General features: G+C 44.3%; 1 protein-coding gene across 1 annotated transcript in view; it reads left to right on the plus strand.

The window, feature by feature from the left end:
• The first annotated feature begins 7,573 nt into the window (after positions 1–7,573).
• The window catches only part of IMP3 (IMP U3 small nucleolar ribonucleoprotein 3), a 125,836-nt gene continuing 106,000 nt past the window's right edge, over positions 7,574–27,409 (plus strand). The window contains exon 1 of the mRNA XM_085654811.1: positions 7,574–7,792. Coding sequence (XP_085510937.1) covers positions 7,656–7,792 — 137 coding nt within the window. The 5' untranslated portion in view covers positions 7,574–7,655. The remainder of the gene's footprint in view (positions 7,793–27,409) is intronic.

The raw sequence follows: 27,409 nt of genomic DNA on the forward strand, positions 1-27,409 counted from the left end.
CGTTTTTTGCCCATTATTTATTTATTTGTCATTTTAACTGAAGAAGCTTGTCATGGCTGACGACCCAGCTGTTCAGAATGCGCTCCGTGTTCTGTATGAGGCAGGCCGTGTGGATTTACTGGCCCCTGGTGTTCCTGACTTAATGTCTTCAGCTGTGAGGCGCCCGAAGAGAGTGGCGGCGAAAGGTGTGAGCGACGCAGTGGCAGCTTGTCTTCCTGTCAAAGGACGCGTGCAGGAGATTGCCACCAGAGGTGAACTAGCTCCGTTTTCAACTAAGGAACAACGCGGCAGGCCTGCTCGTTTGAGCTCCCATTCCCGGCTCCTGACAGCGCGCTGCGCCTCTGCACCATCAGTCACGGTGAGGGAGTCCGGGGAGGTCTCAGTGACTCGGGTGGGACGAGCTCGTCGTCGAGTCAGCGCCAGGGGAGGCGCGGTTTCTAGAAGCCTGCCTGCATCATCACGCAGAGGTATAGGTGGGAAGGGGAGGGGTATGTCTAGTGAGGGTACTGACATCATTTTTATTGAGTCCCCTTCTCCTGCAAAACGGGCGTCTTTGAGGGGCGCAGAGTATTTTATGAGCAGACCCGGTTACATTTCTGGGCATAATATTGACATTGCTCCTCCTGTTTTGTCATTGGGACGCTCTGCAGCTTTGGTGGACTATCCTAGCGATAGTGGTGGGGAGGAGGAGGTTTGTCAAGACAGGTCATCTTTTTCTATCCCTTCTGAGGCTTGTGGGGAGCGCCTAGCGAGGGGAGCTTATTTCGGTAAACGTTTTTCAGTTTCTGGGGTGTCTCCTTTACCTAGGGGCCCCCCTAGGTCCAAAGGTGTTTATGCTCTTACATCAGCAGTTGGCTTGGGGCAAGTTACTCCTTCTTGTCTCCCTTTGGGTGAAGATGTGTCAGAGAATGGGGCTACGGTGGTACAGAGGTCATCGGAAGATGCTGGGCCTTTGCAAGAAGATACTGTTATTAACTCTTCAGACGTTGTATCCATTTTCCCGGCTTCTCGCCCCCCTCCTTGTCACCCGCAGGTGGATTTTGATTCTCCTTTTGGTCCTCAACGTGGTCAATGGATTTGGGTTGAGCATGCTGTTCCTGACTCATCGGAGGCGGATGCTTGTAATCATGTCTCTGGTCATGGTAAGTTATCGCATTCTGGCACGAGCGGCGAGGAGGCGGTAGGTTATTCAGTCCAGCAGGCAGCTCAAGTTTTTCCTCGAAAGACAATTCGGAAACAGGTTTCGCCTTTTGGTAACGTGTCATTTTCATCAAGCGGATCAGGTGCGGATCTTAATATAGCGGCCGGGCTCTCTAATCGGAGGCCTGTGACCAATTGGGAGTTTTACGATGGTGGGGTGGGTGATGGCGAAATGCCAAGTACAAGCAAGGATGTTTTTGATTCTTCAGAGGTGCAGGGTATTCGAGGTCTGGGTTATTTTGATGGTACTGAAGATGTTTTTCCAGAAAAGGATCGTGGGGGTAATGGTTGTTGTTCCGAACATGTTCCTTTCGTGCCTTCAACGGGTGCGGGTGCAACCAATTCTGCTAGTGTCTTACAGAAGTCAAGTGCGGATTTCACGTCGGACCAAGAGCGGCATCGCGATTATCAGCGTCGTGATGATCCTCGGGAATTTCAGAAGCGTGCTGCACAACTAACGTCAGGTAAGCCTCATTGGTGGGCTGCTTGGTCACAACCTTTGGTAGGCAAATTTTTGCCGGGCTCGGTGGGGGTGGACGAGTCAAATACGTCTAAGGTGTTGGGGGTTGGTTTTGGTGGGGATACAAGGGACAAGGTTTTTCGAACATCTATTTCAGGTAATGCGGATAGTTCCAGCAAATGGTCTTCTCTGGGTAGTGGGGTTGCTGAGGTTGGTCCTGCTGGTTCAAGTCAGGTGAAGGTTACTGCTAGGACTCGGCAGAAGCTTCCTTATATGGGTCTTGCCATGCCATTAGGCATACATCTGTCAGTTAACACCAAGAATAAGATTTGGCTGCATGAATTTGTCGACATTTTTAAACTCCTTCATAGGGATATTCAAGCCAGAGAAGGGTCCAAGGAGGAGGAGTGGGAACTTTCTAGGCGGCCCAGGGTCCCAAAGTCTATAGAAAATTGGACTGCAGCTTTTTTGATATATGCTAGCGTGTATTGCGAGAGGTATCCGGACAGGGCTATTTCATTGTTTAAATATATGGACACCATTCGTAAGGCGCATTTGCAGTTTGGGGGCTATGCATGGCTTAATTACGATGAAGAATTTAGGGCGCGGATCAGTATGTTTAAAGATAAACCGTGGGGTGAAGTAGATCAAGAGCTTTGGTTGCAGTGGATGTCCTCTGCTCAGCCGGTTGCGTCAACGCATACTGCAAGTGGTTTGCCGATTATATATCGGCCCTTTCTGCCTCGCCCCGCTCCAGTTGGGGCGGGGGTTACAGGAAGGGGTCACTTGCCGATGCCAGGGGCCTGCTGGAATTTTAACCGGGGCTCATGCATTAGGCAATTCTGTAGGTTCAAACACGAGTGCTCTCAATGTGGCGGTAGACATGCCATCACCCAATGCTTCGCTAAACAGCCTCAAGGGGGTTCAGGGAGTTTTCCAAGGGGTGGAGGGGGATTCCCTCAACTTATGTCAAAGGGCTCATACCCCAATTAATCTGATGCGTTTGCTGCCTTGGTTGGAAGTTTATCCTGATTATGAAGCTGCGTCCAAACTGTTTTGGGGTTTTAAAGAAGGTTTTCGCAATGGCTACCAAGGGCCTCGTGATCACCGTTGGGCTGACAATTTAAAATCTGCTAAGGAACTGCCTCACGTGGTGCAACAGAAATTAGAGGCAGAAAATCAAGCTGGTCTTGTAGCTGGGCCTTTTATTCAATGCCCGTTGGAGAATTTGATAATATCTCCGTTGGGGGTAGGCCCTAAAAAGCGGGTTGGTGAGTTCAGAATGATTTTACACCTGTCATGGCCGGAAGGACAATCTATTAACGATTTCATTTCCTCGGAGGATTCCAATGTCTCTTATGCGTCCGTGGATGACGCTTTGAGATTGGTACGGGAGGTAGGGGTTGGTGCAGAATTAGCAAAATGTGATATTCAATCGGCCTTCCGTTTACTTCCTATCCATCCATCGGATTTTGAATTGCTATGTATGTTTTTTAATGGAGCTTTTTACGTTGACAAAGTACTTCCTATGGGGTGCTCAGTGTCTTGTGCTTTGTTTGAAACGTTTAGCACGTTCCTACAATGGTGTTTTTCGGTGAGGAGTGGCCACACACATGTCTGTCATTACTTGGACGATTTTATGTTCATTGGCGATGCACAACTAAAACTATGTCTTAAAGGTCTCGAATTCTTTCAGGACTTGGCTGAGGAGTTTGGTGTTCCGCTGGCTCCTGAAAAAACGGAAGGTCCTTGCACTAGGCTCGTATTTTTGGGCATAGAGATAGACATGGTAACTATGATGGCTAGTTTGCCAACTGCAAAGATAGAAGAGATCAGGTCTTTTCTTTTGGAGGTTCTTGGTAAGGATAAGATTGAGCTTCGGCAAGTCCAACGGCTTTTGGGCTATCTGAATTTTGCTTGTCGGGTTGTTAGGGCAGGCAGGACTTTTTGCAGAAGGTTGGGTTTTGCGATGTCCGGAGCTTACCTTCCTCACCACAGAATTCGTCTTACCAAGGCCATCAAGGAAGATCTTCTGGTGTGGTTAACCTTTTTGTCAGAGTTCAATGGAGTTTCTTTATATTTTCTTGGTGACAATACTATTTGGCAGATACAGATTTTTTCGGATGCCTCTGGGGCACATGGTTTTGGTCTTTTTTGGGAGGGTCGTTGGTGTGCGGAGGCATGGCCACGCCATTGGTTATCACAAGGGCGCAGTATTGCTTTCCTTGAGTTGTTTCCACTAATTGTGGCCCTGATGGTTTGGGGTGTGGAATTCAGTAACAGATGTGTAATGTTCCACATTGATAACATGGCTGTGGTTCAGCTCATAAATAATCAGAAGGCCAAAGATCTACAGGTGTTGAGGCTTTTGCGTTTTTTCATGTTACTCAGTTTAAAATGCAATATTGTTTTTCGTGCAAGGCACATTCCAGGTGTCAATAATTCAATTGCAGACGCCTTGTCTCGTTCTAATTGGCAGAAATTCCGCAACTTGGCGCCTGGTGCAGACACCTACAAAACTCCAATCCCGCAAGACATCTGGGTGCTGGGGGAATGAGAATCATCGAGTTGGTCGAGAAATCGATAGCCCCTGCTACTAGACGCACTTATCTACAGGCTTGGTCTGAATTTTTAACTTTTATGAGATCACACTGTTTTGAAGGTCCTTTAGTGGATTCCAAGTTCTGTATGTTACAGTTTGTTTTATCTTTAGTCAATAAAGGTTTATCACACACAACCATTTCTGGCAAATTGGCTGGGATTTCTTTTTATGGACAGCTATGGTGGGGTCAAGATTTAGTTGGGGATGTTTTGTTGCGGCGGATGCTCAAAGGTTTGAGCAAGGAGCGGATACAGTCCGGGCCTTTACGAGAACCTATTACTTTTGGATTGTTACAGCAGTTACTAGTTCAATTGCCTTTTTGTTGTTATGACCTTTGGGAAGTGTCGCGCTTTCGTCTATGTATGATTTGGTTGTTTTTTGCTGCCTTTCGGGTTTCAGAATTATTGGGGTTGCGAGGACAAATGGGGATTCGGTCCAGTGAAATTGATTTTCAACGTGGGGTGTCAATCAAGTTATTTTTGAAAGAGTCTAAAACTGACCAGTTGGGCAAAGGTGTTTGGGTTAAGTTGAGTGGGAGTGGGGTTCAAGGATGTTGTCCTATTTGGGAATGGGATTCATTTGTAGGTTCTCCTGATTTCATACATGGGCCCATATTTTTGCATCAAGATGGGTCAAAAATTACTGATGCTCATTTATTGGCTGTTTTACGCAAATCATTGAAGAGGATTGGGAGGGACCCCTTACTTTTTGGAACTCACTCATTTAGGATCGGGGCAGCTACGGAAGCGGCTAAATTGGGCTGGGACTGGGAGGACATTAAGAGGATTGGTAGGTGGAAGTCTGCATGTTGTTCTCGTTATGTCAGACTATGGTAGCTTATCCGTTTGCTATGATACAGGCTAATTTTTACTTTTTCTACCTAGGTCGTGCCATCAATTCTTTTTCCTCAAAAATGCGTACTTGGATCATAGGTCATTCCTTTGTCAAGTGGTCTGCTGTTTTTGCAGAACGTCAGATCTACGGCAGGTCGCTCGGACTTCCTAGCAAAGGCCACGAAGTTCTATGGAAGGGTAAAGGTGGGATGAGGTGGAGCAAGTTGTTTTCTACGCTATCTGAATTATCAGCTGACAGAGGTTTTCCATACTTGTTAATAATACATTTAGGTGAGAATGATCTTGTACCTTTATCTGGGTTATCGCTCTTGAAACAAATGCAATTGGATCTAGCAGTCATCAAGAACAATTGGGTGGGTACGTCTCTGGTGTGGTCCGAATTTATTTATAGACAACAGTGGAGGGGGGCCCGCAATCATTCAGCCATGGAAAAAGCTCGCAAAAAATGAAACCGTGCGATGAAAATTTTTTGCAATGCAATGGGTATTCAGGTTTTGTCTCATGATAACATTACCAGTGTCGAGCATCATCTTTTTCAGGAGGATGGAGTTCATTTATCCCAGTTAGGTCAAGCCTACTATATGATGGAATTACGGGACTTGCTGGCGGGTTTTTGGAATGAGAATCTTTGGTGTGATCATCTTTTAAAGTAGAGTATGTTGGTTTTGAGCAATTTTCTTTTGGGGTGGGCCAGGAAAACTCTTTTGGGTTTTCCTGGGTGGCGGTTTTTTGAGGGTTTGGATAGTCTGGAGCGGGCTTATCCTTCCCTCTGGGGCGGGGGGAGGGTGGAAGAAAAGCTGGACAGGTAAACCAAAATGGTCAAAAAGGAAATGATGCCATTGGGGCAGTACATGGGGTAATTTATGGTAAATTTTGGTTGGGGTATTTTTGGAATTGTTTGTGGCAAAAATGTTTGGGAAGCAATTTGATAATATTTATATTGTCTCAGTAAGTGGTTCTTAGTTACCTGTCCTAATAAAGTGACCTTTTTTGCTAAGTCAAAGTTTGGTGTGGTCTGTCTTATTGCGCGATGGGACCCGGGGGGACCGCGGCGCGAGCCGGGTGTCCCCCTGGGAGGTTTCGCGCGATGGTACAGACCACGCAGCGAATCACGTGTTAGGTAGGGGGCGGGGCTTAGGTTTTCACCCGGGAGAGGCGGTTGGGCGGGAAACGAGTGCTGAGGCAGCGAGACGGTCGTTTTTTGTGACCCTCCCTCCCACCCTCTTTTTTCTGTAAAAAAATAATAATAATAATAATAAAAATTAAAAAAAAAAAAAAAAAAGCAATAATAAAAAAAATTAAAAAAAATAGCAATAATAATAAATTTAAAAAATATATATATATATATATCTATATTAATGAATTTTTGATCTTAAGTCACGTTTGGGACAGGTGACATTTTGTTTCATTTCATGTGTGTGTCTTTCATGCGGTTTTTTGAGGGTTTGGATAGTCTGGAGCGGGCTTATCCTTCCCTCTGGGGCGGGGGGAGGGTGGAAGAAAAGCTGGACAGGTAAACCAAAATGGTCAAAAAGGAAATGATGCCATTGGGGCAGTACATGGGGTAATTTATGGTAAATTTTGGTTGGGGTATTTTTGGAATTGTTTGTGGCAAAAATGTTTGGGAAGCAATTTGATAATATTTATATTGTCTCAGTAAGTGGTTCTTAGTTACCTGTCCTAATAAAGTGACCTTTTTTGCTAAGTCAAAGTTTGGTGTGGTCTGTCTTATTGCGCGATAACTGGGCGATGCTGTCACCGCTGCCTCGCAGCACCTTGTTTTGTTAAGGCATCATAAAAGTCAAGTAGCAATGGCTTTCTCTTTTGGCATGGGTTTGCTTCAATTTTATAGGACCTTAAGAAAAAGAGATGGTATCTCCTCAATTAAATCAATTAAATTAAATTCCTCTAAAATCCCTGTAATTACACTTTATGCCGTTGATCCCTTATTTCTAAATCCCATCAGAGTTGAATAAAGGAGTGTCTGCTTTAGAATCAAACTTAAGTTGGCAAAGTTCTACTTTGGTTATGAGTTTAAGATAAGGACTGGTGATGCATTATTTTTAACCCTCTTCTCAGCTTCTTAATTGATTAACAAAGATAATTTGGGATGAACATTTTAATAATTGTGAAGTAAAATATTAATTCGCCAAACTGTCCTGCTTCTGGTTGAAAACATTAGAAACTAAAAAAATAAATACATTAAACCAAACTAATACAATCCATAAACAAGCATTTGCAATGCAATAACTCTCGCATTTACGCGAGTTTGAGCTATTGACCTTGCAAATGACAATGCCTTTTATTTTTGTTTTCGTTTTAAAAAGATAAATGAAAGGCATGTCATTTAATAACTAATAGCTTAAACTCGTGTAAATGCGAAACCTATTGCATTGCAAATGCTTGTTTAAACTCACAAGCGTTCTGTTTCTTTAAGGAACAAACTTCCTGCGTTTACATTGCACGGGGCTGAGGCTGTTGCTTTTCAGTCGCTCGCTCCGCCCTTAGATAGCTGTTGCCTCGGCCACTAGCTGTAATCATGGTGCGTAAACTGAAATTCCACGAGCAGAAGCTTCTGAAGAAGGTTGACTTCATCAGCTGGGATGTAGACCAGAACTTGCACGAGGTGAAGGTGATGAGAAGGTTTCACCTGGAGCGAAGGGAAGATTACACCAAGTGAGGCTATGTGCAGCGCGATTGGGCTAGGGTTAACCGAGAGGAAGCGGAGCAGACTCTGTTCGGGGCGGGTACTTGTATTTTTATAGGTTTATGTTTAAAGAGTTGCTTATTTTCTGGTGATTTATTGGACTACACGTTTTGTTGTACAATTGAATTACATTTATGGATGCGCTTGCACACGAGTTGGTAGTGCGCCGCCATGACAGGTGCTGGCGAGAATTGTCTAACAGAGATAAACAGTGGGCTAGAAAGAATCAAATGTGGCCGCCATCTTTGAATGGTAGCGAATCGAGGATACTGATTAGGTAATGTGATTGAATGTGGCGTGGAGTCTTGCATGAGCGAAAGCAAGACCTGCGTTTGGACTAATTCTCTAGTCATTGTTACAGACATACTGAACAGTTAGTTACGCGCTTGCAATTTACTTCATACCCAATCTTCTTCAAACCGTGCACATCAACTAGAGTTTTTAAATGATATTGACTCTTAAGAATTGTGCTGTTCGTGTGTTGGACACTGTCAACATTAGTGTGGCGAGTCTTGAAAAATGGCGGAATCTTGAGTCTACTTTGCCTTCCTGCGCCTAAAACGAGGCATTTCAATAAGTCCTCCAAATTGTTCTACGCTGTGCTAGCACCTTTTATTAAGCGGACGGTAAATGGCAAATGGGGCTTAAACGCCATCTCTGTGGCATGGCTGGGGAGAGTGTTGTCTGCTCCTCTGTGGGGCTGGAAGGGACAGTTAGGGACCGACATGGTTTTACGGGAGTGGATCCATATCCAGTAAAACCTGGTCCAGTGTTTCCATACCATCTAACGTTAGGTCCGAAAGCATTGGACCACGTGTAGTTACCCTACATTGCATTCCCATATATTTTTGCTCATAATATAATATGTTTGCTTATACAAAGCCATACGGGGATGTGGGCACCTCCAGCACCTTCCCATGGGATATCCAGGGAAATGCCACTATAGCATCTCAGTCCGACACCAGATGCAGAGTAAGAAATGAGGGGGCAGATTAAACAAGCCCCTTGCGTCACTTTTCCCTTGTTAAAAGTGGCGCAAGGGGCTTGTAAATATGCCCCGAGAAATCTAGAATACAACATACATGCCAATATACCCGATTCAGGCGGGAGGCTACCGATTTTTCATGCCAAAAATGGCTTTATTTTAGCTGTCTCCCGCCGAAAATTGCATTTTTTACCATAAAAGTCAAGGGGGAATTTTCATTCTCCCGATTTTTTTATTTAAAATCTCCCACGCCCCAGTTCTAAAATGTTGGCATGTATGATACAATGGTAATACTTTGTGTTGTTGGGGCCTAAAGAGAGCATTTCTCCACTCCTCTAGGTATCCAGATATTGAGTTGCAATAACCCCCCTCCCCAACCCCTCTACAGTGTTGTATTTCTCCAATCCGAAGTGGCAGTGGAGTTCTGTATATATTATTACCGCTGTAGGGTTTCAGCGTCCATATTGTTTACAAACCCACTCTACAATGCAGTTTCAGTGGCGCAAGTGTATCTGCTCTACGCCCCATTTATAAGAGTTTGAGCTATTGGCATTGTAAAATTACAATGCCTTTTATTTATGTTTTGGTTTTTAAAACAAATAAAAGGAATTGTCATTTACAATGTCAGTAGCATAAACTCGCATAAATGCGAGACCTATTGTATTGCAAATGCTTGTTAATTCTGTACGTGAGGAACGATCATGACGTTTGCGAAAGATAATTTGAATATGAAGTGAATCAGGTAATTGGCTCAAGGGAAAGACTTGGACTACCCTCCTCATTGCATGAATATTGATCCAGAGTGACGAGTATGATAAAAGTAAAGAGAATATTTTACTGTTTATTATCTTATTTCTAAGTTATTAAGGACTAGGGCGCATGCCGACGCTAAGCTTCATGACTCTATAAAGCTCTTGGACGCAACGTAGTTTGACACTAATTTATACAGCTCGACGATTAACTATTGTACATGTTAATCTCAGAAAATCAGCTGCTCTCCAATAAACCAACTCAATCACAGAACGAACGTCGGACACAATCAATTGATGGAGTGGAGTTCTGTATATATTATTACGGCTGTAGGGTCTCAGCGTCCATATTGTTTACAAACCCACTCTACAATGCAGTTTCAGTGGCGCAAGTGTATCTGCTCTACGCCCCCCTGTAAGAGTCATGCCCCCCCCCACCCAAATAGTGCTCTCTTTAGTTGTGCATATATTCCCACTCCCCTTGTGTGTTCTTCTCCTCTCCACTTTACACCAGAGATGCCCTCTTCTGCCATCAGCAGTGCTTGCTTTTGGGGACTGCTCCACTGCACCCTTACTTTCCTTCCTTGTAACTGTTCATTTTGTTGCATAGGTTATGGAACATCTAAATAAAACATACAACGCTTTTTGTAGATGCATACTAATTAGAACCCGTCATAGATTGATTCATTATGCCTGCCCTCTATCAACACTCATTTTAGTATTGTCACCCCCCCTGGCGAGGGGTGTGTAGGCGGAAAATCCTGCCCATCCAACGGCAGAAGTATCCCGGTGAGAGCAGCATGCAGCTTCTGTGTGGGCACATCACTACATATTCCTGCAGTGAAACCGGCGCTTAACACTGTACCAGAACCTGAAGTATCAGAATACTTAAATCAGTTCAGGTGCATAGCAATAAAGAGTGCAGCAGGTTCACCAATTCCTTAGTCCCAAGCATTGCCGCCTTTTACTACCGACTGTGGGCAGTGGGACCCTTTCATTGTATGCGTGAGATACCCTGAAGCGTTTGCTACTGCATTACATTATCTTTCAGATGTGATTAAGCAAACAAAGTGCCTCCCCTTAGGCTTCACTGGGTCCACCTGCCCTGAAAACATCCCTTACCCTCCAAGAATAGTTTACTGTTTGTTAGGTTTAAGAGCTCGAGTGCTCACCCACCATGAGCACTCAGTCTCATTCTCTCGGGAGCCTATGAGGATTCATAGCTTTGTTCTTCCTTAGTACTAAGCCCCCTCCTCCACCCCCACCAAACTCCCTCAGCTTTCCTTCTCCCCCCAAGTATTTTTGTTCTGCAGTATCCTCACCAGTGGTTTATGCTCCATTTAGTCCCTATCAGTAGTTCCTACTTTCCTCCTCTGACGTTCCATTTATTGGCTGCTCTGTCACTGCACCCTCCCTCTCTGCAGGAATTGTGCCCGCCATGCTCTCCGTTTCACCTGCCTTCTCTTTACCATGTGCCCCTCTCCCAGTGCCTCTCCCTTCTACTTTTGTCAGTGTTTTTTTTCTTGTCTCACTCAGGAGCCTCTACCATTTTCAATACGTGTTCATGTTCTCTCCTCGAGTTGGAATTTTCCTTCTCACTTTCTAACTTCTCTATTTTTCACTGGAATAATTAGGGTACGAGAAGAAACACAATGTCAGAAAATAAACACACCGCATCCTCATTTTTGAGAAAACGTTCAATGAATTCCTAAATGCGAATTTTCCATGCTTCAAAGTCTTCTTTATAATTATTTCATAGTCTCCCCTGTCCTGTAGTATCTAAGAATATTTTTGACACAGCACATTAATGTATCACTTGAAATGATTAATAATACATTAAACAAGCATTTGCAATGCAATAGGTCTCCCATTTATAAGAGTTTGAGCTATTGGCATTGTAAAATTACAATGCCTTTTATTTATGTTTGAGTTTTTAAAACAAATAAAAGGAATTGTCATTTACAATGTCAGTAGCATAACCTCGCATAAATGCGAGACCTATTGCATTGCAAATGCTTGTTAATTCTGTACTTGAGGAACGATCATGACGTTTGCGAAAGATAATTTAAATATGGAGTGAATCAGGTAATTGGCTCAAGGGAAAGACTTGGACTACCCTCCTCATTGCATGAATATTGATCCAGAGTGACGAGTATGATAAAAGTAAAGAGAATATTTTACTGTTTATTATCTTATTTCTAAGTTATTAAGGACTAGGGCGCATGCCGACGCTAAGCTTCATGACTCTATAAAGCTCTTGGACGCAACGTAGTTTGACACTAATTTATACAGCTCGCCGATTAACTATTGCACATGTTAATCTCAGAAAATCAGCTGCTCTCCAATAAACCAACTCAATCACAGAACGAACGTCAGTCACAATCAATTGATGGTTTTCATATCCTTCAACACAGGAAACTCAGAGTACAAATATAAAAGCTGTGGAAATTGTGGTTGGCGAGCAGTAAAAGGAGACGTGGCACTTATGGAACAGGCGCTGATGGTTTGAGTGTTTACAGCGTGACGGGCGAGGGAGGGGGCAAGTGCGATTGTTGAATGTGGGTCAGTGCTATCAATCTAAAAGGGTGCATTTTCGTAGGTCTGTACGTAATTTAAGTTAAAAAAAATTATGTTTGTGTGCTGAGTGTACAATCGTGTTCCCATGCTATTAACCTTAAAGGGTGCATTGTGTGGCCCCATTGTAAAAGTAAAAGCGTGCATAGCGCTCTAAATAAATTAAAAGTGCCCGCTTTTACTAAAGCTGGCGTCCCACCAGTGCTCTTTCGATAAACTGAGTTAAACAATGCGTTACTAAGCAGGAACTAACAAAACCTGTAAATGAATCGGAAGCAACCATTTACAAACCACTGCAACAGGAGACCATTGCAACTAGTATGAAGCTTTATGCCTGTCACGCTCTGAGGAAGTTGGCCAGGAGTTTGTTTGGTTTGTTACTAAGCCGCTGAGAGAGGGGGTGGCAAATGGTGAGCACTTTCACGGCCGCTTAGATGTTCTCAGTGGCCGCCCGGCTCACTGAGAACATCAAAGCGGCCGCGAAAGTGAATCGGCAGGCTGACAAATGGTGCGCGCGCCCGGCGCACATGCACTGTATTTGGAGGCCTGAAAAGCACTAGTTTGCACTTCCAAATCCCCCGTTTACTAAAGCTCTCGCCAGAGCAGCGCTAAAGCGCTGGCTCAGGCGAGACCTAAAAAGGAAGCATTGTTGGCGAATGAAGCCCAAGCCATGTTTGTTAGCTGGAACTTCTAGTTGCAGAGGCTGAACCCCCCATTGATCATAGTACATTATTGTGGAGTGTCAGTTTGTTCACTAACATACATTTATGATGAACGTAAATGACTTACAGTGAAGATATAAAGCAAACACAGAGAGATGATGGATGGTGCGCTGAAACTTTTCAAACACTCACCCCCAGTCACAGATCTGGATTCAATCCATCATAATTCTTTAGCTCACTTCGCCACCTCAGTTCAGACCCAGCTATATGCAAATCAGTCTTGACCCTGTGTCTTATGGGAACAGTCCAGCTACTGGGTAACACCCTTCATCCGCCATGCCAGCTTGAATCCAGTGGCAAAACGAGCATCAGGCGTTATAGAGATGTATGTAACAAGAAGGCATACTTACTTGACATCGACGTAATTTATGTTAAAATGTGCTACAATTGAGAGTCTCTGCAGATTCTTCTCTTGTTATCTCTAAAAGGCTCAGCGTATATTAGTGTATTGGGCGGCAGTGCCCTCTGTCGTTTTTGGTATGCTTTTTGTAGAAGGACTAACATTGGAACTCAGAAATTCCATGGCATTCGTCTGCAAAAAGGTGTAGATTTTTACAGTGGGCAAATATAAAACAGCGATTGAAAACTGTATTGCAAACCATCAGTAATAAGATTTTTTTTTTATTTATTTGTCCACCCGACTGAGTAATTGTTGACACTACATGGGCTTTCTGATAAAAAAAAAAAAAGTTAAGGAACAGTGGTCGGTGGGGTTTTTCGTTGCTTTTCTCCTCTTGTTATTTATGGCTTGTTTAGGTAGGCATGGGGAGATTTAAGTGATTTGCCCAGTATCACAGGATGTTGAGCTAATGCCGAGACTTGAACCTGGTTCTCCAGTTCCAAAGTCAGCAGCTCTGGCCATTCCGCCACATCCTCTCCCCATTATTACAGCATCTTGCCTTTACTTTAGAGGAGTTAATATTGCGAAATTCACATAGTGCTTCATACCATCGGCAAGGCTATAAAGTGCTCTGCTTCACGTCGGATTACTAGGCGGCTTCAAAGACTGAATCGTTGATAGGCTGTGGGTTATACATTTGCCTATGTGAGAGCTATGTTGTCTGGTGTGACAGGATCGTAAACATTCCAGTCGTGGCGTGCGGAGGTGTTAGCTGTGCAGAAGTACGAGGCATTGCAGACGAGCGCTTTTACAGCAAAGTTACAATAATAATAACAATTACACGTTACATCAAATATATGAGACACATTAACGGGAGAGAAGGAGAGACAAGTAGAGAGGGAAGGGGGGAGTGAGAAGGGAGAGGACGAGTGGGAAGAAGGAATAAGACACAAAGGTAAAGTCAGCGCAAAGACCAAATGGGTAGGTGACGGCCAGGGAGGTAGTCCAAGGCCAGTCTCCCCTAAACCTCTCAAGGAAGCTTCAACGGGTATCGGTCAGTAAGGTGGATAGAAAGGAGACAAGCAAAAGTAGAACGGCAGAAATGCGATGAGGGGGAGGGTGGGCGAGACAGGGAGAAGGGGAGAAACTGTGCCCAAGTTCCGGCTGGGCAGGTGACGGTCAGGGGGTGAACCAAGTCCGATCTCCTCATTAGCTGAACAGAACAGCTCCACCGGGCGTCGGACATAATGCTCGGACTCCGCTGTCAGGATAGAGGACATGTGTACTCGGGGATTGTCAGAGTAGTGCAGGGGGGGGAGCCATGGTCCGGAAGAATTCTAGATGTCCTCTTGAGGTCAGGCATTGTCGGCCATGTTGGGGTCAGGCATCCTGGGACCCTTTTCCACACCAAGAGTGTGCCGAGTACGACAGAGCTTTGTAGGGAGGGAAGGGTCAGACTCCCATTAGTTCTTAAAAAGGACACAAGATCTCCCCCGGTGTCGCTAGGCGCTCGCTGCCTAGCGCAGACCCGGAAAGCGCGCTGGGACACATCTCCCATTACGGTGGTCAGCGTGGTGGGAGCCACCATTTTGCCTCGGGTGGGGGGACCGCTCACCTCTATCTTAGGCAACAGGTGCCTTGTGAAAGGCAGAATGCTGTCACTCACAGTGAAGCCGGCCGATGCAGAGATGGAGATATAATTTTAATAAACGCAAAAGGTCATGGTCAATGCCAGAACAAATTTGCGGCCAAATTATTAAAGAAAGTCTCAAAAGTGCACCCATGGTATATGTCCCTGCATTAAGTGCAGCTATACAGCTTTCATGAATTCCCAAGAATTTACAGAAGTAGGACACGGAATAGTAATCCTAGAAAATATTTGTGACCTGCATTTTAGCATGAGCAAATTTGCATGTGTAGATTTGCTCATGTGAAAATCTGAGTTTTTGCAAGTTCACTTTCCCTTCAACTGCTTTTTTTACCAACTCTGGAAGAAGGTTTACGTCTGCAATTGCCAGGAGTGAATTTCCAACATTTGTCAGTATGGGCAAGAGAGTTTTTGAAAACCCTTAAAACATGCACGTTAGCAGGTTTGCACAGACTCAAAAGGGCATTCTAACCCTGGAACTATTGCTTACCACTACCTTCAGCCCCCAGTATGTAGATCTGATCTATTGGTTTTTATGCACATGTGAAACGACTGGGAAAGCTTCAGTGTTAACGTCATATCCTATACCGCTCTGAGCATCCCTCGGAGCCATCTCCCCGGTAGCCACTTTTTCCATTCATGCACTCATGTAAAGGCGGCCGCCTTTGTTGAAATTATCATTAAAGGATGTTTATCACTCAGTTTAATTTCCCATGAATTCTTAGTGTAGTCTGTCAGAGATGTAATTTTCTTTCTGAATGCTGAAGAAAATAGTTGAAGTCGTTGAATAGCTTTTGAACGTACATTATGTGTTATGGAAAAAAGCAACCTTTTTTATAAAGAGAAAATGAACTTGCAGCCCAGTGGTCGAAGTGGGCGGGATTGACAGGGCATGGGTGCCCCTACTTCTTTTTTTTGTTCAAATAGTTTTATTAAAGATATGGCAAGTTAACGAAAGTTAAAGAAAAAGAGCTCAGTCTCTGACAGCACTGGTGTTAAGTATTCACAGTTGTTCAACTTCCGAATCAGTTTACACTATTGCATGCCTTACATCTGATACACAGTACAAATATTGTACTTGGCATTTAGCTTTTAGCTACATTCCTAAGTTGAGCGATAAAAGAAATCCCAGTGACGTGAGAAAAGGAAAAGAGGGGAAATAGGGACTGCCTTAACGGGTTTGTTAGGGACTGGGCAATTGGCCTTCTGTATGATCCTTCTGGCATGTCCCTAGGAGCTCATCTGTGCGCTGAGGTGGGGGATTGTCTTCGAAGAGTTGCAAGACTCGAAGTTTTGGTGGCATGAAACCGGTGTATTGCAGTCTAGAAAAATAGTCTACCAGCGGCTGCCATGTGATTGTGAATCTATTTGCGCTATAAGTGATCTAAGTTGTGAAAAGTTCCATCGCCATGGTATGCCAAAGGTGGGTAAACCACAGGGCAATAGGCGGTGTATCTGTTTTCTTCCAGTAAGCCGCTATTGTCTGTTTGGCTGCTCAAAGCATGTGAGATATTATACGCCAGTCAGCTTGAGTCATGGCAAGGAGGGTTGTAGGCCTAAATCCCAGGATAGTCACTATTGGGGTCTCTGGTATGGGGTAGCCAATTACATTTTTGATATGACTGAGGATCTCCTTCCAATAAGTGGTTTGTGACGGACATTACCACCATATATGTACAAGGTCTCCAATTGCGCTCTGGCATCGCCAGCCAGCACGTGGGCACAGCGTTGGGGAATATTTAATTAAGTCGTTGAGGGGTGTAGTAGCACTGTGTCATAAGTTTATAGGCGGTCTCTCGCTGTGGTATGCTTCTAAATATTTTTGGTATGTCCCGCCAGAGTTGTTCCCATTGCTTGGGGTTAATCTCGTCTGCACTGATTGATTGCTGATATGGGTGGGTTTTGATTTGGGCAGATTGTTGCAGTACTTGGTATGTACGCGAAATCAGGCCTCGAGACCAGTCATAAGAGCGGACCAGTGCTTCAAATGGGGTGATGGGCCGGGTCGCCCCCTGCATGTTGAGTGGTGTGTGCAACCAGTGCGGAATTTGGAGGTATTGCAGTCGAGTTTCCTCCGGAAGGCGGAATTCCCATTTACACTGTTTGAAGGTTTTGAATTGATCCCCCCCCTCAAACAGATTTCGGATTGTTTGACATTCCCCTTCCTCCAATGCTGGGAAAGAGTTGGGCTGCATGGCAGGCAGGAAGCTCTGATTGCGCACCAAAGGAGTGCTGGGGGACGGAAAGGAAGTAAGGCCTCTAGGAATTGCAATTCCTAATCAGATTTCCAATACTGTTTTGGTGGGTGTGGCTATGTAAGCACTACACGACCTGGACCCCCTCGGAAGCCATGCTAAGTCCCACCGGGGTCTGCAAGCTACCGTCCTATCCATATGTAACCAATGATTCTCACTTTCGCGGACTACCCACTCTGAGATATAGCGCAGATGTGACACCCACTAGTACTCTAGTATATTGGGGCTTGCCAATCCACATCTGTTCCGAGGCAGCATGTGAAGTTTATTTGAAAAGCGTGGTCATTTTCCTCCCCATATGAAGTTGGTGAGGTCCCGTTGTAAGTGTAGTATGTGTGGTTGCGGTATTGATGTGGGTAGCGTTTGGAATAAATACAATATTTTCAGAAACACAGACATTTTGACTGCATTAAGTTTTCCCAGCCATGATATCGATAAGGACTTCCACACATGCAGGTCCTCCAGGATTGCTTTTCTTTGTTTCTGCCAGTTTGCTTGCGTCCATGTGTTGACCGTGGAGGTTAGGTTGAGTCCAAGGTACCGAATCGAGTGCTAGGCCCATTGGAAAGGGGCAAGGGATTGAAGTTCCAGGATCTCCTTTACAAGGATTGTAATATTTAACGCTCCGGATTTGGTGGGGTTGATTTTAAGGCCAGAGGCTGGCTCGAAGGCTTTTAGAAGAGTAAGGAGAGCTGGAAAGGAGGTATGTGGCTTTGACAGTGTAATAGGGCTATTTTGTGTTCTACTCCTCCAAAAGGGATGCCACTAGTGTCACCTGATTGTTTTACAGCTATAGCTAGGGGTTCTACTACCAGACCGAAGAGCAAGGGGGAGAGGGGGCAGCCTTGTCTGGTGCCCCTGCGTATATGTATCGGATTTGTAAACTGACCATTTGCCCCGACCAGAGCTTGGGGAGAGGAGTACAACACCATTATCCTAGAGATCATCTTAGGCTCCATCCCCATTTTCTGCAGGACTGCCCTCAAGAATTCCCAGTCCACCCAAAAAAAGGCTTTCTCCGCGTCTAATGACAGCAGACAAGCAGGGATGTCCAGTCGTGCGCCTTTCCTACTAAGTGTGCTACCCGCCTTACATTGTCTGCTCCCTGACGATGTCGAATAAAGCCTACCTGGTCTGGGTCTATGAGTCCCGGCAGATATGGCTCTAGGCGGTTTGCTAGTAATTTTGTGTAGATCTTAAGATCCGTGTTAAGAAGTGCAATGGGGTGGTACAAGGAGCATAGTGCCTGGTCCTTGACAGGTTTAGGAATAAGCGCTATTTCTTCCATAGCGGCTGACGGACCACTGGCATCTGAGAATGAGTTAAAGCGGCGCAACAGTTGGTCTTGGACTTGTGGGAGGGAGATGTAGTAGAAGTGGACCGGCAGACCATCCAGACCCGTAGTTTTGCCTACCGGGAGGCCCTTCAGGCCCCGGTAAAGTTCTTGTGTGATTGGTTCCTCAAGAAGCTGTGCTTATTTCGCGGGGTCTATGTGCAGTTAACAAGCACTACCTGACTCTGTCTACTGATTGCGAAATGCAAAGTTGCCTGCAGGTGGGGCAGGGGCAGAGCCCATAAATTCAAAGAGTGGCTTTTAGACCTGACAATCTGGCAGGAAAAAGCCCTCATATATGCAGAATTGCTTCCACCCACGTCGAAGCCCAAAGACGTATGGGAACCCCTTAAAACCTTTCTTCTCTTCATTCCAGAAAGCATATCTGACACTTCAGAGAGGCAGGAGATGGACAGACAGCAAGGGATACAACAAAGGGTGCAGGTAGACCAATATTCTGTGGGGCCACTGTAGAGGTTGTGCCCTGCTTGGACTTAGCAAGAGTAGATAGAGTGGACAGATGTGTGGAATTCCTGTAGCCCGACTCCCAGGTCATATTGTTTGATGTCAAGGGCAACACGTTTTATATGTATTTTGTCCTTGGGACAAGTAGGCCCAAATGCCTGCAGCAAAAACCCTTTGGCTGCCGGTTTGCAGTACCAAATTATGGATCAGGGAAGGGCACTGTCTGCAGTTAAGGTAATATTTTTGTCCATATGGTAATGCTGTTCAAATTTGTATTTATGGCTCATTAACTGAAAGCCTTTATTATTAGGGTGAGCGCTCTAAGTAAATGTTGTAAGGTCTGACTGCACTACTTTTTAGGTCTCGCCTGACCCAGCGCATGCGCTGGTCTGGCGAGACATTTTGTGAGGGCTCCAAAAAGTGCTACCAGACCAGCCTAGAGCTACAGTGCATGTGCGCGCGCGTCGCGCTTTACCGCGATTACTTTCACGGGCGCTCTGATGTTTGATCGCGATCACTTTCGCAGCCGCACGGCCGCTTTGATGTTCTCCGTGAGGCTTCAATAGATTGCAGCAGTTAAAACAAGCATTGCCATAGCCAATTGGTCTCGCTTTTGGAACCTTATAAGTGTTTAGTTATGCAAATGTTGCATGGCTAAACACTTATAAGGTCCCAAAGACGAGACCTGTTGGCTATGCCAATGCTTGTTTATTTTTTGTCCTCATGTCAGCATGGTCTCCTTCCGGACAAGGACCATATCCTGGCGCCTATTTATCGTATGGACCCTTTCCTTCCTCAGCCAGACCTTTAAGAGAGGTTCTTTCATCCCGAGGGACAGACACCTTCTCCATTCTCTGCTGTAATCATAGGACTAAAAACAAAAAAAAAAAAAAAAGGAGGGGGGGGGGGGGAGAGAGCTGCCCAGCTATTTCCACCAGTCTACAAAGGCCTTCCACACATCCCTTATTCGCGGCAAATCACCATCTGTTGCTGTTTTACATTTCAACCTGGCCGCTACCAACCAACCATTAGGATGTGGTCGTACAGGATCTATCCAGTGTTTGCAGATCTCTCTTCTTGCCAACACTATCAGATAATATAGCAACCCCCTTGATTTACTATAAAGCGTTTTTTCTAAATTGTTATAGACCCCGAAAAACACGAGCGCCGCTGACAATGTTAGTGGTATCTTCAGGATGTCACTAATCGTTGATTCTACCACCTTCCAGTATTGCTCTATTTCAGGGCATGTAAAAAAGATGTGCATATCATTGGCTTTTGGTGTTTTACATCTGTTACAGCTGGGGATTGGTTGAAAGACAAACTTAGCTATTTTGTATGGCATCCAATATAGTCTATTTATTGTGAAGAAATGGTGCCTTTTAAGATTTACTAGTGTGACTAGAGAGTATGACATTTTTAAAGAGCTTTTCCAAAGTGTCTGCAAATCTTCTTCCTGAAATGTATCTTGCCAGATGGTATATGGAGGATCTATTTTCCTTTCTTCCGTTTCCAGCAGTTGAGTATACCACTTGGAGACTTCTTTGTTTTTTGCCCTTATGTCTTGAATATCATTCTCGAAGTCCCATAGTGATCTTATCTCTTGAGGGATTGTGGAAAGCCATGAAGTTAGCTGGATGAATTTGAATTTTATTCCCAGTTTTAATTCTCAATACTTCCCAGGGGACCAGTTTGCCTTCAAATAAAAGTTTGCCCCACTTAATCAACCCGGCTTGCTTCAATGGTAATGCCAAGGCATCTTTTAGACATTCCGGTGTGCCAGGCGAGTCCCAGATGGAAGCAAATTCTGAGAAATATCCGATGCTTAGCATCTTTCTCATTGTACACCATAAATTTAGAGATGCCATCAAAACTTTTAATCTTACTTTTTAAAAAGAATTCTGAGCCCCAAATATATACAAGAAGGTTGTTCCAAAGTCGTTTATCATTTCCCTCAAAATGAGTCCCCAAGTAGTCGAATCAGGGTCCCCTATGAGCATTCGAAAGTTTTTAAATTGAAATGCCATGCAATATATCTTAAGGTCTGGCAAGGCTAGGCCTCCCCCTATGGAGTCCTCTTCTTAACTTCTTCCATGAAAGACGTACCCCTCGAGAGGCACAAATAAAACTTGTTATTTTCCCTTGGATTTTACTTATCATTTCTAGTGGGAATTTTAGCGGAATACAGTTAAATAAATGTTAATTTGGGAAGAAAAGACTTTTTGATCAAATTCACCCTCCCATAGATAGTAAGTGGGAGGTTCCTCCATTAAACAAGGGTTCTGTCTAACTCTTTTCCCACTCTAGTTAGGTTCCGGGCCGGGATATCCTTAATCTGCTTAGTTATATTGATCCCCAGGTATTTCATCTCCACGCAACCTCTGTCATTCCACCCATCTAAGTTCCATACCAACACTTTGGTTTTAGTGGAGTTTACTAAATAACCAGAGATTTCCCCAAATTCTTTGGTTAACTATTCCATCCTTGGTACCGTTCTGTCTGGGTCAGAGGTGTATATTATAAGATCGTCTGCGAATAGGGCTATTTTACTGCAAAGGCTCAGTGAGTGAATGGGGATTATCTGGTCATCCTTTCGCAGGGACTGAGCTAAGGGTTCAATATAAATATCAAAGAGGAGAGGGGACAGTGGACATCCCTGCCTCGTACCTCTATTGATCTTAAAAAGCTCGTTCAACACTCCATTTACCAAGATCTTTGCTGAGGGGCCTTGGTACAGTTTTTTTATGACCTTGATATAGCCCATGCTAACACCCATTGATTCCAACACCTCCCAAAGGAATGTCCAGCACACACGATCAATAGCCTTAGCGGCGCCTATAGTGACTACCGCCAAGGGAAACGACCGCACAGTTGCTAAAACAATAATCCCGATCAAGGACAAAGTCAGTTCCTGGATCTGCCTCTTGGGAACAAATCCCTTCTGATCCATGTGGATTAGCTGAGGAGCTACCTTGGCCAATCTCCCTGCAAAAATGCCGGCATAGATTTTATAGTCGACATTCAGCAGGGAGATGGGTTGGTACGAATCCGCACACTTTGGATCCTTCGTGGGCTTAAGGATCAACGTAATTATGGCTTCCTTCCATGAGGCTGGGATCTCTTCCTCTCCCTTGTAAATCGAGTTGAACAATATTACCATATCTAAAATTATTTCTTCTACAATTGTTTTGTATAATTCTCCTGGTAGGGAGTCGGGACCTGCTGCTTTCCCTCTTTTTAGATGATTAATTTCTTATCTTATTTCGCCCTCAGGTATTTCAGCTTCTATCATCTCTCTGCCATCGTCTGAGAGAACTGGAAGATCTAATTTATCCAACCAATTTTTTATTGTCCCTGTTTCTGGTCTGGTTTCCTCAGTGTATAATTCTGAAAAGAGAGAGACCAGACAGGCCTTAATCTAGTCATCCTTATTTGAAATATCCCCCTGGGCATTAAAAACTAGTTCTTTAATAAAAATTGGGAACCTATCGGCCCTGGACTTCCTGGCTAACAGTGCACCGGCCTTCTCCCCATACTCGAATAAGTCCATGTTGCTTGTCGCCCACTGCTCACGGCACTTGGTCTCAAGGGTCATCCTATAATTTAATCTTGCCTCTTCCAATTGTTTGATTAAAGACTCTGCGTTTTGGGAGGGATCGAGAGATTGCATCTTTATTTCTAACTCCCCCACTATTCCTTCCCGATACCTTAGTTCAGCTTTATCGCATTTATTTAGGTACGATGCTTCATTTTGTAATATCCCTCGCATGCATGCCTTAAAGGCATCTCATATTATATTTAAGGGATCGGACCAAGCATTCTCCAAAAAGCACTCTTTAGCCCTTTCTCTTAGACTTGTTAACACCTCTACCTTCGATAAAATTGATCTTTTTAAGGTCCATCTTGTACTTAAGCCTACTCTAAATCCAGCTAATGTAATGCCTACCGGGGCATGATCTGAAATATGGGCTGGTAAAATATTTATATCTTTTAGTTTCCCCACCCAAACTCGGTCTATTGATAGGTAGTCTAACCTGGAAAAGTGTTTTTTACTGTGAAAGGTATGTCCTCTTTTTTTGCCCTTTTAACTGTCTCCTCACGTCCACAAGACCCATTTCGTAGATCGTGTTTCAATGCCTGCCTTGTTCTAGGTGTCTGTGCCTGACCACTGACCCTGTAGGTGGGTCTATCTAATAGTGGATCTAGTAGAGTATTGAAATCTCGTCCAATAAAAATGGGAGTGGAAACTCCAGCTAATAGCAAATGCAGATTAGTTATATGTTGGGGGTCATTTACATTCAGCCCGTAATAGGCCACACATGTAAATACTATGCCAGCACACCTTATGGTCGCTATAACCCACCTACCTGAACTATCAGTTTTCGAGGCTATTAAGTCAATTCCGGAACCCCCCTGATCAAAATAGCCACTCCCTTACAATACTCTACTTGATCTGAGACTGCAAAGCCCTCAATCCACTTTGTCTTGGCATACACTTCCCTACTTTCACTTGCGGTTGGGTGGGTTCTTGCAACATAATAACTTGCACTTTTGTCTCCTCTTCCAAATATTTCAAAACTAACCTCTTTACGTTCCAAGTTAGCGCCTGTAGAATAGTCTCACGACCACTCATCTCTGTATATATTTTAGGATATGTCCTTTTTTAAAGCTAGAGAACTGTCATGAGGATTTGTTTTTTCTCCCACTGCTCCCCACCCTGTGCCCCCCAACCACCCCTCTCCCACCCCCTTCTCCTACCCTTGGGAACCCTCCCTTGCTCTTTAGGCATACAAATGCCTATTTGAACCTCCGGAGTGAGAACATTTCCAAATTTAGTATGAAAAACAAAAAGGAAAGAGAAAAACAGACTTCAATAGTGGATAAGTGGCTCCCTCCCCTTTCACCCAATCCCATCCTTTTTACCCGCCCGTGCAATAAACCATATTCCTCTACTTGTACTACCCTATATTCAATTCATATAGTTATGTAGCTTTAGTCGATAACGTGCCTTTCAAAGATTTTTCAGAGTGTACCTCTCTTTTTTTTATAGTGGCTATTAGATCATCAGTCTCTTCCACTTACCTAAAATTCCGCATTTGGTTATCCCACATTACTCTCAACATTGCCGGGAACCTTAATTGGGCCTTAGTCCCAAGCTTATTCAGTTCATCCATCCTTTTGCCGAGTTCCCATTGTTTCAGGTCTGTGGCTCGACAAACATCCGACCTAAGACTGAAAAATTTGGGTATGAGTATGTGCCGCTGCTGTTAGTATTAACTCCTTAACAAAATGCGAGAGAAAATTTATAAGAATTTTCCTTGGCTTCTGCCTCTGTGAATTCCGTCTGAAGGGATCACGATGAACTCACTGAATCTCGCATTCCATATTAATGTCCGGCCAATCTTTTAAAGACACACCGAACCTGTGCACACATATAAGTAAAAGTCAATTAGACATCGTAAAAGCAAAAGCACAATGAACCCAAGTCTTCAATCTTAATGAGTGTTCTTTATTCCATTGGAAAACATAGCCAGCCGACACGTGTTTCGTTAGGGAAGGTCATCCCACGACTCCTCAGGGCTGAAGCAAATGGCCACAAGAACAACAAAGGATAACTCAAAGCCGGAGAAAGTTCAAACTCGGCTGGGTACGTGAATAGCCAACACAGGAAAAAAGGCCAAAAGGAATAAATCGATAATCCAAGTCCTCACAAGGCGATGTAGAAATAAGGACACTGTGTCAACGGATAGGTATGAAAAAAAGAGAGTAATGCCTCTCTTTGCACAAGGTATCGTAGTGTAGATCAAATAAACGCTATGGACCAAAGGTTCCAGAATAGTATCAAAAAGACGAAAGTCCGAGTGTGGACTCCTCAATTCCACAAGTGTAGAACAGCGAGCTTCGGAAGGTACCGGTAATGACGAGTGTGTAACACACTCGGACTTTCGTCTTTTTGATACTATTCTGAAACCTTTGGCCCATAGCGTTTATTTGATCTACACTACGATACCTTGTGCAAAGAGAGGCATTACTCTCTTTTTTCATACCTATCCGTTGACACAGTGTCCTTATTTCTACATCGCCTTGTGAGGACTTGGATTATCGATTTATTCCTTTTGGCCTTTTTTCCTGTGTTGGCTATTCACGTACCCAGCCGAGTTTGAACTTTCTCCGGCTTTGAGTTATCCTTTGTTGTTCTTGTGGCTATTTGCTTCAGCCCTGAGGAGTCGTGGGATGACCTTCCTTGACGAAACACGTGTTGGCTGGCTATGTTTTCCAATGGAATAAAGAACACTCATTAAGATTGAAGACTTGGGTTCATTGTGCTTTTGCTTTTACGATGTCTAATTGACTTTTACTTATATGTGTGCACAGGTTCGGTGTGTACTATTTTGAGGTAGGGCTTGCCCTACACATATTGAGGGGTTTTGAAGGATCTCCCCTTCCTGTTTAAGCACCATTCTACTTGTTCAGTGTACACCACTCACGCTACATGCAGTGCGCCACTACTTCCTTTCTACTTAATATCCTTTTCGCAAGTTTTGTTATCTTTTAAAGACGTTTCACAGAGCATTTTAATTACAAAGCCCCTAATATCCGTCCCTTCTTCCGCCTCGGGATATTTAAGTCTCAAATTATTTCTCCGAGTAAGATTCTCAATTCTCTCTAGATCTGCCCTGAGTCTTGCGTTTTCCTTATTTAGCTCTCCCCTAGCGATGTTGTGTCTCAGCATCTCTATTTCCTCCTCCAAAATTTTAGCACTTACTGCAAATTCATCCAATTTCTGTGCCAGGGAAATACAGGAAGCTTGAATGTCAGCTTGGTTTGCTTCCTATTTCTTAAATCTGGAGATAATTTCTTCTTTTAATCCTAGTAGTATGACGGCCAGGTTAGCTCCCGTAGATAGATTTGGATTTCCAGACCCCAAACCAGCTTCAGTCTCAAATTCGATGCCTGATGTGGCTGCTGTATCGGGTATAACTGATATTGCCGATGTAGACGGTGCTACCTGAGGATAGTTCTCTTGGGCATGACTTCATCAACATCTGCAGCCACATTCACATCCACTTCCCCATCCTCGGCTTCCTTGCCTATTTCAAGAGCGGCAAACCTATTCTGCGTTGACAGCTGAAAAGTACCTCTAATAGAGTCCTCAGGGGCATTCCTTGCTTCCTTAACACCTCCGCTTGCTGGCATTGAAATAAGCTTTTTGGGGGCTTCGCCCGTATTTCCTTCCCCCTCCTAATCTCTCCTGGGTCTTAGCTACCAAGTTCTCCTTTCCCACCCCCATTGAGGTAGAAAGTGAGGCTGGAAGCGAAATGGAGTGGGACATACCTTTATAGAAAGATTTAAGAGAGGGGGTTACTCTGAGGAGGTGAGATTTTCTTCCCCCTTTCTCGAGGGCTCTTCCCCGGTTGTTTTACTGGCCTTCCCGTTTTTAAAACTTTGGTATGTACCAACTTTTTTACTGCTGGCGCAGTTTGAGCTTCTATGGTCGCCGGTGCTAACAGGTCTGAGCTTTGTCCAGGTTTTCCCACTGCACGAGCGCAGAGGGTATACCTAGAGATTTTCTCTGGTAGGTTGTCAGTTTTATCTAGTGGCCCTATGTATTCCTCCATGCAAGCTTTTCTCTGCCCACTGAAATCCACTGAGCCCCTTAAATCACTAGCCTGCTGCTTAACATTTGCAATGATGTCTACATCTCCTCTCCCTTCAGAGCCGATCTCTACCCTCTGTACCTCCAAGCTGTCCCAGTAGTTGAAATTGTTACCTTCGTGGCACGCTAGCCGACCTGTGCTATCTCTGCCTCTGGATGCGAAGACTCGAACTGCCCACACACGTCGCAGCTCAGCTGCCGCTCTACTCCATGCCAAAACGGCGTTTCTTTGCAACAAGCTCCCTCCCAGCGACGAAGAAGACAGGAGAAGCGGCATAGGTCCATAGTCGGGTTAAAGCTGGTCCCGGAATGCGGTAAGTTTCTACCGGCACATTACACAGCGGTGAAAACCACATTACACAGCGGATTTCTCCATCCGACGTGCTCCTCACTCCGGCGGTCCGCGACCGTTTATCTCGCGGCCGCCATATTCCCCCCCACTGACTGCACTACTGACAGTGGTTCCAGTATAAAAATGCGTACACACGTTTTCAAAGTTGACCAATATGAGGCTAAGTATAATTCTCCCAGAATGCTCTGTGGTTTGATGCAAATATTTGCAGAAGCTTGAAAGCACGATGGATGAATCTTTGCTTTCAAAATAAAACGTTCATAAAACAAGCAGTAAAAATGCAATAGGTCTCGCATTTACGCGAGTTTAAGCTATTGGCATTGTAAATGGCAATGCCTTTTATTTATGTTTTAAAAACCAAAATATTAAAAAAAGGCATTGCTATTTACAATGCCAATAGCTCAAACTTGTGTAAATGCAAGATCTATTGCATTGCAAATTCTTTTTTTTGTTTGTTTTGTGCGCTTATGAGCGTGCACGTGACCTACAGGTGGCTCTCAGAGGAC

Source organism: Triturus cristatus, chromosome 4_1 (assembly GCF_964204655.1).
Source record: "Triturus cristatus chromosome 4_1, aTriCri1.1, whole genome shotgun sequence".
In the NCBI taxonomy this organism is placed as follows: domain Eukaryota; kingdom Metazoa; phylum Chordata; class Amphibia; order Caudata; family Salamandridae; genus Triturus; species Triturus cristatus.